Below are 15,936 nucleotides of genomic sequence, written 5' to 3'. Positions count from 1 at the left end.
AAATGTTGTCATGGTACCTGATATTTTTTACACTCGCCTTGGGCTCAGTGTTACTAACCACTTGTTGAAACAGATCATGTGTTGTGTATGAAACAAGACAGTGCCTTGTCCTCCATGATATGTAGGTACACATAGGAAAAGCCAGAAGACAAACCAAGAACTATCAACACTACACCCTAGCTTACTGGGGTATGTTATGTGATTCCCATTCCTTGCACCACCAGATTGTGGCTCAGGCTATAAACCAATAGAAATAGGTTGAACATTAAACAGGTAAATTAACAGTACTTAGTGCAAACAGTTTACAGAATTACAAATGTTACTGTTTTCTTGAAAGCTCCAGGATAATGTAATCTTCTCCTGCTATAACACAATGTAAAGTTGATGCTTGAAACATGGTCGCTACTTAAGTGGCTATATGCAAGCATGGTGCACTCTCATTACTTCCATAACCCTGCTGGCATCAGGCGAGCTGAGGCAGCCAAATATATGTCATAATCAGGAGCTCCTGTGCGCCAAAGGATTACAAAAGATCATGGCTTTGACTCTCTCAGGTCCTCATATTTTAACCAAAGATATAGCTGTTATACAATCCTATAATTTCAACAAAAAAAATCCACAAGATGCAATCACACTGAAAGTTTCAAATGAATCACCTGAACATTTGAGAAATCCACTAATTTATTCCAATCACACTGATTAGTCTGCAGCAAATCAACACTTCCCTAGATGCAAGAGATGCTGTTTTGGACAAAACAGATCAGAGGGTCTGTACTTAACATGTCAACATATTTTACAACCATCTATCCTAACAAAACCAGGTCCAGACATAACAATGCCTTTTGTACACCATACCACAATGTGCACTATTTACAGCTTGATGAAACAGCTAGCAGCACAATGTTAACTGTCCACTGTGAGACACCAAGAAAAGTGAAATAATGCATCCAAGTCAAAATGCTTCATTTTGTATATAGATATTAAAAAACTAGCTTCAAATTCAAAATATTCCACCTTAACCAGATACAATTATTGCATTTTGTTGGAGACAGATTGCACAAGAGACCAAGCCATTCAATGCAAATAAACATCTTTCGAGTTTTTCAAATATGTATTTGATTGTCTGTCTAACTTTTATGGAATTATTTCTGTCTGCCAGATTCAGTCATTTTTGAAGATATTGATCATTCTATATTTTTAAAAATTGAGCATCTGTTTGAAGTCGCCAATGATAGGTCAAAAAAAGAAAAGACTCGTCTAAGAATATTACCCATCACTTAGCACAACAGTTGTAAACTCTTATTTTCCACTACAGAAGGAATTTACCAAATTTAACTTATGCAAAAAGATACACTGTGTTACTCTGTAGCATGTTTATAAAGTCCTTTTGCAACTGTAAACTGCAATAACTTTGGATGTGCACAACAGCAGCAAAATGTAAACACCATCAACAATTAAAACCTGAAGGAATGAGACCCCACACGTACAAGTTAATTTTCAGCGTCAGGGAGGTTGAACATTAACACATCACTTAATGGGAACTTACTTTGAAATGGACAACTTTGTGGCAAGTTCAAATACAGCACATTGATGCCATTCAATGCATTTCAATGGTGAGGCAGACAGCAGGATGCCATTTCGCGAATGCCAACGGTGGATCAGTGCAACCCAAACAGCAGTTTTTGGACTTTTGAATCTAACCACGCATCTGCCCCTTGTCTTAAGCTACTGTACCATTTGTAAATAATAGCAAACATCACTAATTTCACCACTACTCTGACGTCAAATTATGACCCAAATTAGACAGAAGGAATTAAGAAAACAAGGCAAGCAAAATTTAATTATAATTGTAATGTGACATCCAGATGACATTGTTGCATGTGTTAACGCAGTTAGTATTCACTTCAAGATCTGCATGAGAGCTGAAATACTGTCCACACATTCGACAGTCATTTCCCTGAACCTGCTAATAACATATATACAGATGCTCCACTTAACAATTGAATGCAAGTGGTAGAGGTTTAAAAAAAATAATTTGGATCAACAGACTAAAGTATAAGCACACTCATTTCAAGATTCTGAAGGGGCTGGATAGGGTAGATGCGGAGACATTGTTTCCACTGGTTGAGGAATCTAAAACATGGGGGCAGTCTCTGGATAAGGAGCCGATCATTTAGGATTGAGATGAGCAGAAATTACTTCACTTAAAAGGTTGTGAATCTTTGAAATTCTCTACTCTAGAGGGTTGTGGATGCTCCATTGTTGAATACATTTTTAAGACTGGGATAAACAGATATTTGGTCTCTCACAGAATCAAGGGATATGGCAAGCAGGCAGGAAAGTGGAGTTGACGCCTAGCATTGGCCATGACTGTACTGAATGGTGGAGTAGGCCCGACGGGCCATATGGTCTATCCTTGCTCCTACTTCTTGTGTTGTTTAGTTTAGTTTAGAGATACAGCACTGAAACAGGCCCTTCGGCCCACCGAGTCTGTGCCGACCATCAACCACCCATTTATACTAATCCTACACTAATCCCATATTCCTACCACATCCCCACCTGTCCCTATATTTCCCTACCAGCTACCTATTTTAGGGGCAATTTATAATGGCCAATTTACCTACCAACCTGCAAGTCTTTTGGCTTGTGGGAGGAAACCGGAGCACCCAGAGAAAACCCACGCAGACACAGGGAGAACTTGCAAACTCCACACAGGCAGTACCCAGAATTGAACCCGGGTCGCTGGAGCTGTGAGGCTGCGGTGCTAACCACTGCGCCACTGTTGTGTTCTAGAGAGGCTGCTTGGAATAGAAACAGACTACAAAGCAGCTGGTTGAAGCAGTCTGACTGCGGGCAAAGGAGCCTGGATTGAGGGCTGACCATTGGCGAGTAGCAGCTGTCGTCCATGACTGAAAGTGTTATCCACAATACGAGTCATCAGGATGGTAGTGGGCAAATGGCAGAGGTTGTTTGAGAGGCAACAAGACCAAACCGTTAAAAGGAAGATTGCGTCACTCGCTATCGACGGGACCTCGTTACTTCCGTTTCAGAGCTCGAGGAAGATGCTGATTGTGATACTGTGGGACTGTTCAGCACCACCTTGCTGATAACACTATTCTGAGGATCCATAAGGACTACCTTTGTTGCATCTGCTAACTCACACATAATCTTTAAGATTAAGTATTGACTGTGATTTAATTATTAGTTCATGTTTAATTTATGTTGGTTTTGGTTTGTGTATTAAAGTGAAATTTATAAAAGTGAAATCTTGACAGTTTAGTTTTTGGATTCCTAAACTGGGGTCAGTCAGCGGATTCGATTCTTTTGGTTTGTTGGTGATCTCCATGGGGATCATAACAAAAAAAAACACTGCTTACATAAGTAATGCATTCTTCTTGATGGACTTTGTGAAAAATTCAATACTGAATCAAGGAACCGTAAGATACTAATTATACATCTACTTGCAAAACTATGTTATTTACAAATACTTAAATGTTCAGTATGCCAAACTGAAGTTTCCATTCACCTGAAATGATTTATCTGCATCTTGTAGCCAACCGAAAAACACAATTACGCTTATTCTTTTAAGCAAGCTAACATTTTGTCAGAACACACAAGATACCTTAAATTTATTCTTTCTGCAAATCTAGCCTTCAAGTTGGTGATATTTTATTATGCACAAAAAGTGATTTCAGCAAATGCGTAATATATGCGTGCAGCCACTCAAATGCCCTATAGATGGTGATATATACAGTGGTATATAGAAACCAAGCTTTTGTCCATCATGCATCAAACAGCAACAAAATCATTTTGATAGGCAGTAAATTTGTATTAAATTTAAATTAACACTGATGCATGCTATTGACAACTTAATCAACTATTTTAAAATTAAATGACATTTGCAGCACAATTTGCTGGGATCATTTGATAATGAGAAATCTGTAATATAATCCAAATAAATTTTGTAATTGGGAGTTTTAGATAAGGGTTCTTATCATGCAAATTCAACTTCCTATCCCTTAACTTTCCAGTGCTGAATCACATATCGTGATCCCTGGTCTGTGTTGGATTAACCGGTCTCCTTTCACCAATTAAAGTGGTACAATCAAAACTAATCAAACGCATCATGGATATAAGATAACTTATCAGTTCCCATACGCTGTATCTACTCATGATGTTAGCCCCACTCAAATGGGGAAGCGTCATTTTTCTGCATCTGAAATCAGTTTCTAAATAATTTGCTGTGAAACTACTCCACGATTTTAGACTTACTTTGCTCTCCAGGTCAATCAAGCTGACAGCTTTCTCATCCACCTGCAGTAGCATGTCCTGGGTCCAGACCTTGCCTTTTGCATCAAGCAGTTTTAGTTTTCTTATACCATCATCTACTGTTATCATGGCATCCTTCCGATCCATAACAAAAGTTGCGAGGTGCTGTTTTCAAGACAGAAATTACATATTATAAATTTACCACATATCAATTCTGTACTATTTCCGTTGTAAAATGTTATCATGCTACACAAGCATTATCTTACTTTAGAGATGTCATCACAATTGAATCCTTCACTCGTACCTTTGCAAACAGAATGTGTATTTGAATCTTGGGACCAAATGCAAATTTATCTATTAAGGAGTCACCACTATTAGCACACAGTGAATCAAAGATAGCATGATCTTTATTTAAAAATGTTAATCTTAAATTTGGGAATGTTAAACTATATTAAATACTAAGCATCAATAACATATTAAAATATACATAACCCATTTGAAAAGATCAGAGTCTTGAGTTTTATTTTGATTCAATACGGTACACATTAATAAGCTGATTACAAATCCTGCTTCAGCATTTTTCTCGAGTTGGTTTAAATTGATCCATCATACATGAAACTACAGAAGTTAACAAAAGGATCTAATTACCTCAACATGATATTGCGAGGTCTCTGACATTACAACAGTTGATTTTGCATAATTCTTTCTTTGTTCTGTAGAATTCAAAAAGTTACATTTAATGATGAGTATTTCATTCCATTCAACTTTTTCATTGTGCAAGTTTTATAGCAATGCTTCATTTTTTAATAATGGTTCACATTTAATACTGTCCTAGCACTTCCGATTTATATAAATCTACAAAGGTAAGCATTTAAAAGCTTAATTGTTGAGATATAAAGTTTCTACTAAAATCAAGAGGTGTAAATAAATAGATGGAGCTACTCAATCTTTTTAACACTGCTCTGATCAGAGAAATATAGGTGCAGAATGCCATAACCATTTTGTAAAGGATATAGCACAAAAATCAAAAGGTAATCAATCTGGTGCCTCAATATCTTCAACTATACAGATCAGCGTTTAATAAGTGTGCAATTCTCTCTAAATTAAATACTTTAGGGCTGAAGTTGGACTGGGTGGGGGAAGCAAAACAGGTGGATTGCATTTTCCCACTGTTACATGACATACCTGATATTCAGTTCTAATTAAGTCAATGGAACTGAATATCTGGCTGACTCTAACAGGCAACTGATGTGATACTGCCTGCATTGCATTTCCACCCATGTCCAATTTCACACATTATAAATTTTCTTGAAAATGCACAACTCAGTGAAATCAATTAGCAATACTGAACAAGAACACTACATTTTTGTTGCATTTTAATTACAGATTGCATATTAAAGGTGTAATTTTCTTCAAAGAACATATAACCAAGCATTTCTGAACATTAATGTCAAACCAGTTTTGGGTCACTGTCACATCAACAGTTTAAGTGCAAATTAAACACTGACAGCTTCTCCATTTAAAACTGGTCAATACGATTTTGTGAAGGATTACCGTTTACAAGTCAATGAGCAAATCCTTACACAACTAGATTATTCCACAACATCAGAGCACGAGAGAAATGACAAAAAAGCTCAAATGTTTCATGTACATGTCTGTTATCACCGTTTCAGAAGTGGGAAGAAACAAGTTTGAACACTTGCTGGATTCTTAACAGCATTTTTCAAATTGTCACAATGCATGGTTTTTCTGCCTTCAAGTTTGATGGTGCTACATGCTATTCCGTAGACAGAGTGAGAAGGCAACCTGCCCCAGACCTCTGCCACTCGATTAACTGTAAGGAGATGCTCCAGAATGCTCTTTGACTTGCTCAATGATGATTCCTCAGTCCTGCAATGTACTGGACCATTCCTCTTGTTCCCCCAACAAAATTGCTCAAGTTGGGAAGTTTTCATATGCCAATGCATGTCCTGTTACATACAACTCAAAGTCCACTGGAGTCTTACTGAGGATTAGATATGAATCTCCTTTGAATGTCAATATGGATCAGAACAAATGCATATAATGTATAAAAGGTACCACTCTCCAGGAGTGACTGGCGCATATTTCTAAAATTCTTCAAATTGGGAAAAAATACATATTCACCTATATTTTCAAAAAAAGTCCATATAACATTTTTTTTTACATTTTTAAACCTGATCATATCTTGAACACCTTAAAATTTAGCATCACAACAAAAACAACAAATAGCATTAATTTACACAGAACCTTTAATGCAAAGGGGCACCTGAGAGATAGGCAAAAGGAAAATTAACATATAGACAAAGAGGGAGTGTATAGCAAATGGGTCCAGAATGGACATTACAAAGTTTTATTCTTTGGCGGGCAGGGGGGAGAAGAATGGGAGCGGCAGGCCAGAGAGGGTGGGGCAAGGGCCAGCGAGGTGGACAGAGTGAGGAGAGAGATGGAGAAGCAGAATGGTTCAAGGGAGGGAATTTCACCACAAGAACCAGAGAACCCAAGATTCTGCCATCAATGGTGGATTAAACAGCTGGGGTGGGGGAAAGTACAATAACGACCAAATTCAAGTGAACAATGTTCAGGAGCTGTGGAAAGAATGCTTCTGGGCAAGAGAAGACTGCAGAGATACCAGAGAAGAATTTTCTTAATAAGATTTTAAATTTGATACTTTGAGTTCATGATGATCAGCCAGGATAGGAAGAGTGGGATACATGCATCATTTCACATTGATATGTTGGGCAATAAATTCATCAATTGTCCCTGCATATGATGGAATGATGTTAGCAGTGTTGAATTTTGCAACATAATTATACACTTCATACTTCATGTAAGCATTTTAAACTTTTCAATAGAACACTATTGAAAGAAAAGACAGCTCTCAACTTATTACGCTCATTGAGAACAGACCATCCTGTTTGGAATTTGATCATAATGCTAAAATTCTATGGAACATTAGCCACAGTTTCTAACCACTTCTGTAGGCAATAACAGCTACTGAAGACATTTAAATGTTTCTTTTAATATCGCCCGCTGATGGATCACATACATCAGTAAATTCCTGATGACCCACAGAGAACAACAGTTCCTTTTTTCCTTGCCTCATGAGAACAGTGACTCATGCTGCAGTACATTTCCAAAACTAACAACACTGTAACCTTGCCCAAATAGCAATTCATGAGTAAAAAGAAACAGCAAGCATCAGAAAGCTATTGAACAATATTGGCATCACAGGACAGCCCAATTCTGCCTATAATCAACGTACTTGGATCAAAAATGTCATCTGACTTGTGCTAGTGCCAAATGCATGTTAAAGCTATCTACTCTATTTTCATTCCCCTGTACCATTCAAATGTTTTTGTTCATCTAATTACACGTCCCATAGAAGTCAAGAGTGCGATGGAATACTCTCCACTTGCTTGGGATAATTGTAGCTCCAACAACACAAGAAGCCTGACACCATTCAGGACAAAACAATGCGCTTGATTGACACATCATCCAATAGCTTAAATATTCTCCCTCCACCACTGGCACACAGTGGCAACAGTGTGTACCATCTACAAGATGCACTGCAGCAACTCGCCAAGACTCCTTCAACAGCACCTTCCAAACCCACAACCTCTACCATCTAGAAGAACAAAGGCAGCAGATGCATGGGAACACCACCACCTGCAAGAACCCCTCCAAGTCACACACCATGCTGGCTTGGAAATATACTGCCACTCCTTTGTTGTTGCTGGGTCAAAATCCTGCAACTCAATCCCTAACAGCACTGTGGGTGTTCCTACACATGCACATGCAGCAGTTCGAAGCGGCAGTCCACCACCATCTCATGGACAATTAGGGATGGACAATAAATGCTGGCCTTGCCAGCGATGTCCATATCCCATGAACAAATAAAAAAGTAATATGTATTTTCCATCAGGTGCTACAGGTCAGCAAGGATCAGGAACTGTGGCCAATTTTTCTCTTCCCTAGTTCAGGGGCACAGAGACCAATTTAACCAGCACTACCATTTCCATGGCTAAGATTGGTCAACTCATCACAGAACAATACAATGTGGGGAAGGGTCATCAGGTTTCTCTGATCAGTCATTTAGTAAACAACCCTAATCTAGAATCTGGTAAACCTGCACAGTGTGGTAACGGAAATATGAAAGCCAGTCAAATCTCCTTACGGTTTGTGTCTGAAACAGTTGAACTGCCTTTTTTCACCGCAAGTTAACAGCGGTGACTGCTACTGAATCAACAGTAAACAATGAATGGCCATAATCTACTTCAAAATGCAATGATTAAATTGACTTTGTATTTAAAATCTCACACAAGATGAAACACTGCAAGTCTCACTAACCAAAATCCTGAAAAGGTGCAATAATCATATCCAATTAGCAATGCAATGGACTACTCAGTGACTGAAAATAGAAAAGATGGAAAAGGCTGTGTAATATTAGAGAGTTAGCAGGAGAAGAAGAACTTTTAACACTGTTAACATAAATGGAGCAAAAGCAAAATACTGCAGATGCTGGAAATCTGAAACAAAGTGCTGGAAATACTCAGCAGGTCAGGCGGCATCTGTGGAGAGAAAAACAGACTTAATGTTTCAGGTCTGTGTGACCCTTCATATAAACCTGAAATGTTAACTGTTTTTCTCTCCACAGATGCTGCCTGGCCTGCTGAGTATTTCCAGCATTTTCTATTTTTGTAACATAAATGGAGCTCATTTTATAAAATATGCATTGTAAAACCAAAAATAGAGTGAAAACTTTTTTTAGCTACTAAAAAGTTCCAGTTGAAAATGTCGATACATTTTGATAAATAGCTTAGAAACAGCTATTAAGAATGTACAGTATGCCAAAGGACTTGTTCATACCCGATCTCAAAAAATCTGCCTTACTTTTATCAAACAGTAATAGCATCCTTTCCCTAGAGTCTTGAAATACAAGTGAAATGGATTATAGTATGCTGGCAGTCAAAGGCACTTCAGTATAAAGTTTGGTGTAGGTAATTCAGTTGAAGACAGTGAAACCTATTGTATTAGGCTGTCACTGCATCGCATCATCTGCAGCATGCATGCTGACTCAGTTGCAGCATGCTCTCCTGCAAAATCAGGTTAATTCAGCTGTCACATGGGGCTTCAAGTTACAACCCAATTCAGGTAACATTTCGTAGCTTTCCAGTGTTTTTGTATCACCACCATTTTTCCCATCTAAGAGGCTTAAAAGTATGTCATGGGTCAATAGTTTAGATAAGGGGCATCATTTAATGATAGGGGAACATTTTGTTATGGTAAAGGTACTATATGAATACAAGTTGCTGTTGAACTGGCATTTATTTAGCACCTTTCACATTGTCAGGATATCCCAAAATTCTTCACAGCCAGCTTAAGGTGGGAGAGTGTTTCTCAAGTAATATACTAACTGGTTTCCAAACATCAAGTGTTTTTACTTGGGAACTGTGTGCGTCTTCAATGACATGGCATAAAAAGGGGCCACAGAAAGTAACCCAGCAAGAGATCTCTCTCCAATGAGAACCCTTGAAATGTCCACAATTCAAAGTGAACTTGAGGGACACGATTAAATTATTCTAACTTTCAAACCATGCTGTTTCCCATTGCGAACTTAATCCCAACAACTGTACAATGGCTTCACAAAACCCTCAGAAATCTGAAGTAAAGAAATGCAAATTATATATATCTACATAAAAATGCCTACACATAAGCATGTACTCTTAATTTATTAATTTTAAAATCAAAATAGTTTGTTCCATATTTTTGCATGAGGATATAAATAAAGATTTCATGAATAAAAGGGACTTTTCAGCAATTTCAGTAATGCTAAGTTTGAAATGGGGCAGTCAAATAACTGCTCCTTTGCATATGTAAATTTGTTTCTTTGCCTTATAGGACTTAGAGAACTTTCACAAGCAGCACTGGAATAAAACTGCTGCCAGTAAAAATGGAGGCCATGAAAAATCATCCAAATAAACTATTTTTAGGAACATGAGAAAATGTTCAACAGTTTGCAGTAATCTGCCAGATAGCTTCCTTTTTTGACTAATATCCTGTGGGATTTCATGTAACAGCTGATTTGTAAATAATGAAGTATTTGGAAACAAGTTGCAATGATTTTAATGGCCATTATTAAAGAATTTTTTTTTATAAAACAGAAAACAAAATTAAAATACATTAAGCATGATATCAATATATGTAAAGGGAATTATTAATAAAAGGCATCAGCAGAGTGCCTGAACTGTATAACACTTTTGTATTCCAACACATACTTGCACACTTCAACTAACATCACTGATTTCATTTCACAACTCATCAGGAACAGCATTATTTAATGTGATGAACAAGCATTTTAGACACGTTTTGAAAAAAACTCATCTGCTTATTTCATAACACCAAACAAGCCTGGCACATTAATTGGCTAATATTTAGAAATAACTATTCCAGTATCCCCTTGGGTCAAGTTTATCAAGTGAACAGCTGAGCTGCGGAGACTAAGGAAATTCTGAAGTTCGAGTCCAATCTGTGCGACATGAGCTGTGATCTCAGGTAAGGCAGTAGTGCAAGGACTACACTTGGCTGAGGTCATGGGCTGGTGAAAGCAGGGGATGGGGTTTAGAATAAAACAGTTATGCTTCTTGCTCCTGATTTCCAACTACTGACACCTGCTGCTCTCTGTGAGGACAGGATCAGGCTAATCCATGATATTCTTATCACCCTCTCAGATCTCCAGGTTCACAATTAAATTATTGCCAAGAGCTCCAGGTTGCCATGGAATCGCAACCAAGTGACGAGTCACGACCTTTAGAAGTGGAGGGCGAGAAAAATTTGAAAACCATTCAGATATTGTTTTATAAGTTTTATTTTTGCAGTAAGACTAATGTTGTTTGCAGCATTATGACGTAACGGAAGTAAAAATTTGACCTGAACACAAATTAAATTAAAATTCATTGAGTGTTTATTTGGTAGAATTAAACTCTTTCCTGAGCAGGAAATGGTTGCTTGTGACACTCAAATCTAAAAGGCCTGTCCCTGGATGAGGGATGCAATTGCAGAGGAATTGAAGAACCAAGATTTTTAACAGAGGGTCTCTTATACTAAACGAATATAGTTATCAGCAGACTTTAGGTTCCAATCAGTTGCACACAATAGTGGGTCCACAAAATGTACCATCAGGTTACATTTACCAGTTTTATTAAACATAATTAATTCTGCATGTTGGCACCCTAAATCTCATGATAGAGTGCAACCCAGCAATGTTAGAGGTTTGCCTCGGATGTTCAATGCAGAAGGAGTGGTTACTGTACGAAAATAGGGATAAAAAAGATGGTACAGTGTAAATGTGCCTGTAAGCTCTTCCCTCACCTGAAATCTGGATTCTTCACAACCCCCTCTGCTCAACTCAGTGTTGAGATGCATTTTTGAAGTGGCAGCATCATTAACACTAAACAGTAACAAAACCTTGAAATTACAATAAGAGTTTCATTAATACCACTAACATAACATTACATATAAGACAAAAAAAACTACCCTGCCATTAATTTGCTAGCCTAAGTACAACTTATGCATCACAATTTTATTAGTTTTGTAGGTGATGCTGATACTATTTAGCAACAGTACTCTCAACTAATTTCAGTGATACATTTCAACTTTTAGTCTTTAATTTGAAAGTCAGTGCCCATTTCATGCTGAACAAGCCCTTAAAAGCATACTGTAATAAGTTACCTTCCCATTTAAAATCACTAATATATAAAATTGAATATTTTTGGTTTTTGCACACTATGGTGCAGAAGGAAAAAAAGTCACAATATGACAAAACACAACCCATTTTGGGTTTGTTTCTACCTTTCTTTTTATGTTTTGAAGAGTGGAAGAAGTAAAGTCCATCAGCTCCTAAGACAAACAGGGGAAGCAAAATACTGAACTCAACAAAAGATCATACTTAAATTAATGTGCATTGATAACAGTTACAATTTAAAAACAGTTGTCCTTTTCAGTGTACACCCTATTTTTCTATTTTAATATAAAATGGGAAACGCAAGAAAATATTTGTTTTTGCAACACCTTTTTATAAAAATTAGAGGACACTGCAACTCCCACCATACTGCAATGACCTTTTTCCATGTGACGTCATTTTTAAGCACAATGTGATTGGTTTTAAAAGGATTGTTACTGTGGCAAAAGGAGTTAATTTTTGTGGAAATATACAGATTTTTCCATTATCAAATCATGAATGCTATAAAGAAAAATATAAATGTCTCAAAACTACTTTATTAACTCGTACTGATCATAGCTTTCATGGTGATTGGGCACTCAGTTGGCAATACCTGCAATATTACTTCCCATGGCAGCTAAGAGAAAATGAGAGTTGTTTATAAAGCCATGCTGTATATGGAAGAATGAACAGAGTTTTAGCCACCGTTCAGGACACTGGCAGTTCATATTTGCAGAATACCGTAAAACGTGATTTGAAACTTTACCAGGTTTCATTACAAGAAAATGCGAACAAGGATTTGTGGTTGTAATGACAGCAAACCTATCAGCATCCATTATTGCATAAAGCTGACAGCAATTTCTGGCATCCGCAGACATGTAAACATGGAAATCCAGAAGTAGCTGTCAGTGTTCCTCCACAGGGTGTGCTGTTGCAGTCTTCGCAAATGCAATCAACACAGTGATTTAATGTAAACTTACAACTTTTTTCACACTATTCTCGCTGTAAAAACCACTGCCGGCATACTAAGCAACAATTACTGTACAGCTTCTCTGGCCCTGAAAAGGCAATTTTCTAAGTGTACAGTGTCATTCCCTCAGAACATTTCAAAATTCAATGAATTTTAAAATAAAAATTTTTTAAGTTTATGATTTCAGTTTCTACCTTAATCTCGTGTATGTTCCAATCATTATTTCACTTTATGTAACAATTAAAAATGAATTGTAATCTGTGCTTTTTACTTCCTGGTTTGGTATCTGAGAATTCATCAATCTGTTGGGTGCTTAATCTGCTCAATGACTTCACTGTTGCTGGATGCCACAGATCTCCTATTGATAGCGGCAGATTCAAAGTAATGACGGAATAAGGGAAATTGATACTCTAGATCCCGCTAAGTCTTTGTGAGAAGCTGTTAGAGATCAGTGGCTGTCCTTTCGCTGCTGCCTACGAAATCCAGGCAATTGTCAGTCATATACAGCATAGGAGGGGGCCATTTGGCCCATCAAGTCCATGTTGGCTCTCTATGGAGCTATCCAGTAAGTCCCGCTCGATCCTCATAGCCCTGCAAGTTTATTTCCTTCAAGTGGCTATCCAATTTCCTTTTGAAATCATTGATCATCTCCGCTCCCACCACCCTTTTGTGCAGCCAGTTTCAGGTCATTACACCCACTCCGTAAAAAAAGTGCTTCCTCACATTCCCCCCCGACATCTCTTGCCCAAAATCTCCAATTTGTGTCCCCCTAGTCCTTGTACCATTAGTTAATGGGTACAGTTTTTCCTTTTCTAACTTACCTATTCCTGTCATAATATTGTACACCTCTAAAATCTCCCCTCAATCTCCTCTGCTTTAAGGAGAACAACCCCAGCATTTCCAATCTAACCTTGTGACTAAAATCCTCCATCCCTGGAACCATTCTGGTAAATACCTCTGCACCCTCTCAAAGACCCTCACATCCTTCCTGAAGTGACGACCAGAACTGGACGCAATACTCCAGCTGGGGCCTAACCAGAGCTTTATAAAGGTTCAGCATAACCTCCCTGCTTTTATACTCAATGCCTCTATTTATGAAGCCCAAGATCCCATATGCTTTGCCAACCATTCTCTCAATATGCCCTGCCATCTTCAAAACTGTGCCATTAAGTATATATTGCCTCTTCCTATTCCTTGTGCCAAAATGCATCACCTCACACTTGTCAGTATTAAATTCCATCTGCCACCTGTCTGCCCATTCTGCTGGCCTACCTTTGTCTTGAAGGCAGTTCATATCACACATACATGTGTATGCCACATCTCCAAGTTTGGTGTTATCAGCAAATTTTTTAATTTTACTCTGTATTCCAAGATCCAAGTCATTTATATATAGCAAAAAAAGCATTGGTCCCTTGGGGACCACAGTCTACCACCCTCCAACCTGAAAAACAACCACTTACCACGACTCACGGTTTTGTCCTTAAGCCAATTTTTTATCCAATTGGACACTGACCCTCCTATTCCATGAGCCTCAATTTTGTTAACCAGCCTTTTATGTGGTACGTTATCAAACACTTTCTTAAAATCCATAAAGACCACATCCACCACATTCCCTTCATCAATCTTCTGTTACTTCGTCAAAAAATTCAATTAGATTAGTCAAGCATGATCTCCCTTTTATAAATCTGTGCTGACTCTCCTTAATTAACTTAAACCTCAAATGGCTGTTGATTTTTTCCCGATTATTGTTTTGAAAATCTTGCCCACTACTAATGTTAAACTAACTGGCCTGTAGTTGCTAGGAACGTCTTAACACCCTTTCCTGAATAAGGATTTCACATTTACCACTCTCCAATTCTCTGCCACCTCCCCCATATCCAGGGAAGATTATGGCAACCCCTTCTGCTATCTCCACCCCCACTTCCTTTAGCAACCTGGGATGCAAGTCATCTGAGCCAGGTGACTTATCTACCCTAAGCATAGCTAACCTTTTTAGTACCTCTCCTGTCAATGTTTACCCTATCCATTGCCTCTACCCTCACCGCTTCAACCGATATTTCCTCAAATTGAGCAAATCAGTAGCTGCAGAAATATTGTGGCGAATGGAGGGCAAACGGCTAGGTAATTGAAATTTTGAAAGTGCTGTTGTAGTAAATTGGGGCCTTTTCTCCCCAGGGGCGGATCCAGGAGGTAGTTGGGTTGGGACGTGGAAGGGGGATGCAAGTGGAGAATGATATAAGGGAGTAATCAGAGATGGCTATATCTGTGATTGCTACAATGGCCCTAGCAAGGCCACGCGAGATAGCAAGGTAAAGGGGCTGGCCATTAATATGAGAATATACAGTGCTCACAGGTTCCTGCACAACTTTTGTTATGCAAAGTCTGTGGTGTATATATTGTTGTACACATTCACAAATGTCCTGCTTATGTTGCACTGCAATTTAAAAACTGTGATTTAGTTTCATCCTTAAATTTGACTTCGAGATTTTCAACTCAGTTTCACCAAAAATGATGTAAATTGGATGACATTGGCTATAGAAACCATAGAAAAGTTACATTATGACAGCTATCTGCTAGTTTTGCATTGCATGTAATTTTCTGGCGGCAGTTATGAGTTGGACGGTTTGAATATGTAAATGAATTCCAATGACATATTGCTATTCTTCACTCAACTTGCCTGTGTTCCTGCCATGTTACTGCAGATTTAACTACCCAATTATGCAATATGAATGCCCAGGATTACTAGGGACTCAGCTGTTAAGAGATGTGCTTTTAAAGAGCCCTGGCTGAAGACTGAAAGGAGATTTCACACCTTTTCTAGCTGTGCTTCCTGTTCTTATTCAGCCATTAAGATAAACTTGCAGCAACTGTTGGGCCGGTGCGACTTTGCCCCAGCCACAAAGTAGCACCATGAATTTTCCTATGGGAATCTCCTAGCACTTGCGTTCGGAGAAAGAAT

General features: G+C 38.2%; 1 protein-coding gene across 7 annotated transcripts in view; it reads right to left on the bottom strand.

The window, feature by feature from the left end:
* Positions 1–15,936, bottom strand: part of eps8a (EGFR pathway substrate 8a, signaling adaptor) — a 215,495-nt gene that overhangs the window by 69,698 nt on the left and 129,861 nt on the right. For 5 of the 7 annotated variants that reach the window (XM_068058976.1, XM_068058980.1, XM_068058974.1 and 2 more), the window contains 2 exons: positions 4,918–4,982; positions 4,273–4,434 (listed from right to left, as the gene is read on the bottom strand). In XM_068058976.1, coding sequence (XP_067915077.1) covers positions 4,273–4,434; positions 4,918–4,982 — 227 coding nt within the window. Of the gene's footprint in view, positions 1–4,272; positions 4,435–4,917; positions 4,983–11,658; positions 11,755–12,138; positions 12,163–15,936 lie in introns of those variants that run through there. The other 2 variants (XM_068058979.1, XM_068058975.1) reach the window with 2 other exon arrangements.

Source organism: Heterodontus francisci, chromosome 27 (assembly GCF_036365525.1).
Source record: "Heterodontus francisci isolate sHetFra1 chromosome 27, sHetFra1.hap1, whole genome shotgun sequence".
NCBI classification, from domain to species: domain Eukaryota; kingdom Metazoa; phylum Chordata; class Chondrichthyes; order Heterodontiformes; family Heterodontidae; genus Heterodontus; species Heterodontus francisci.
Note: the sequence above shows the minus strand (reverse complement) of the source record. Positions and strands in the feature narration are given on the sequence as shown.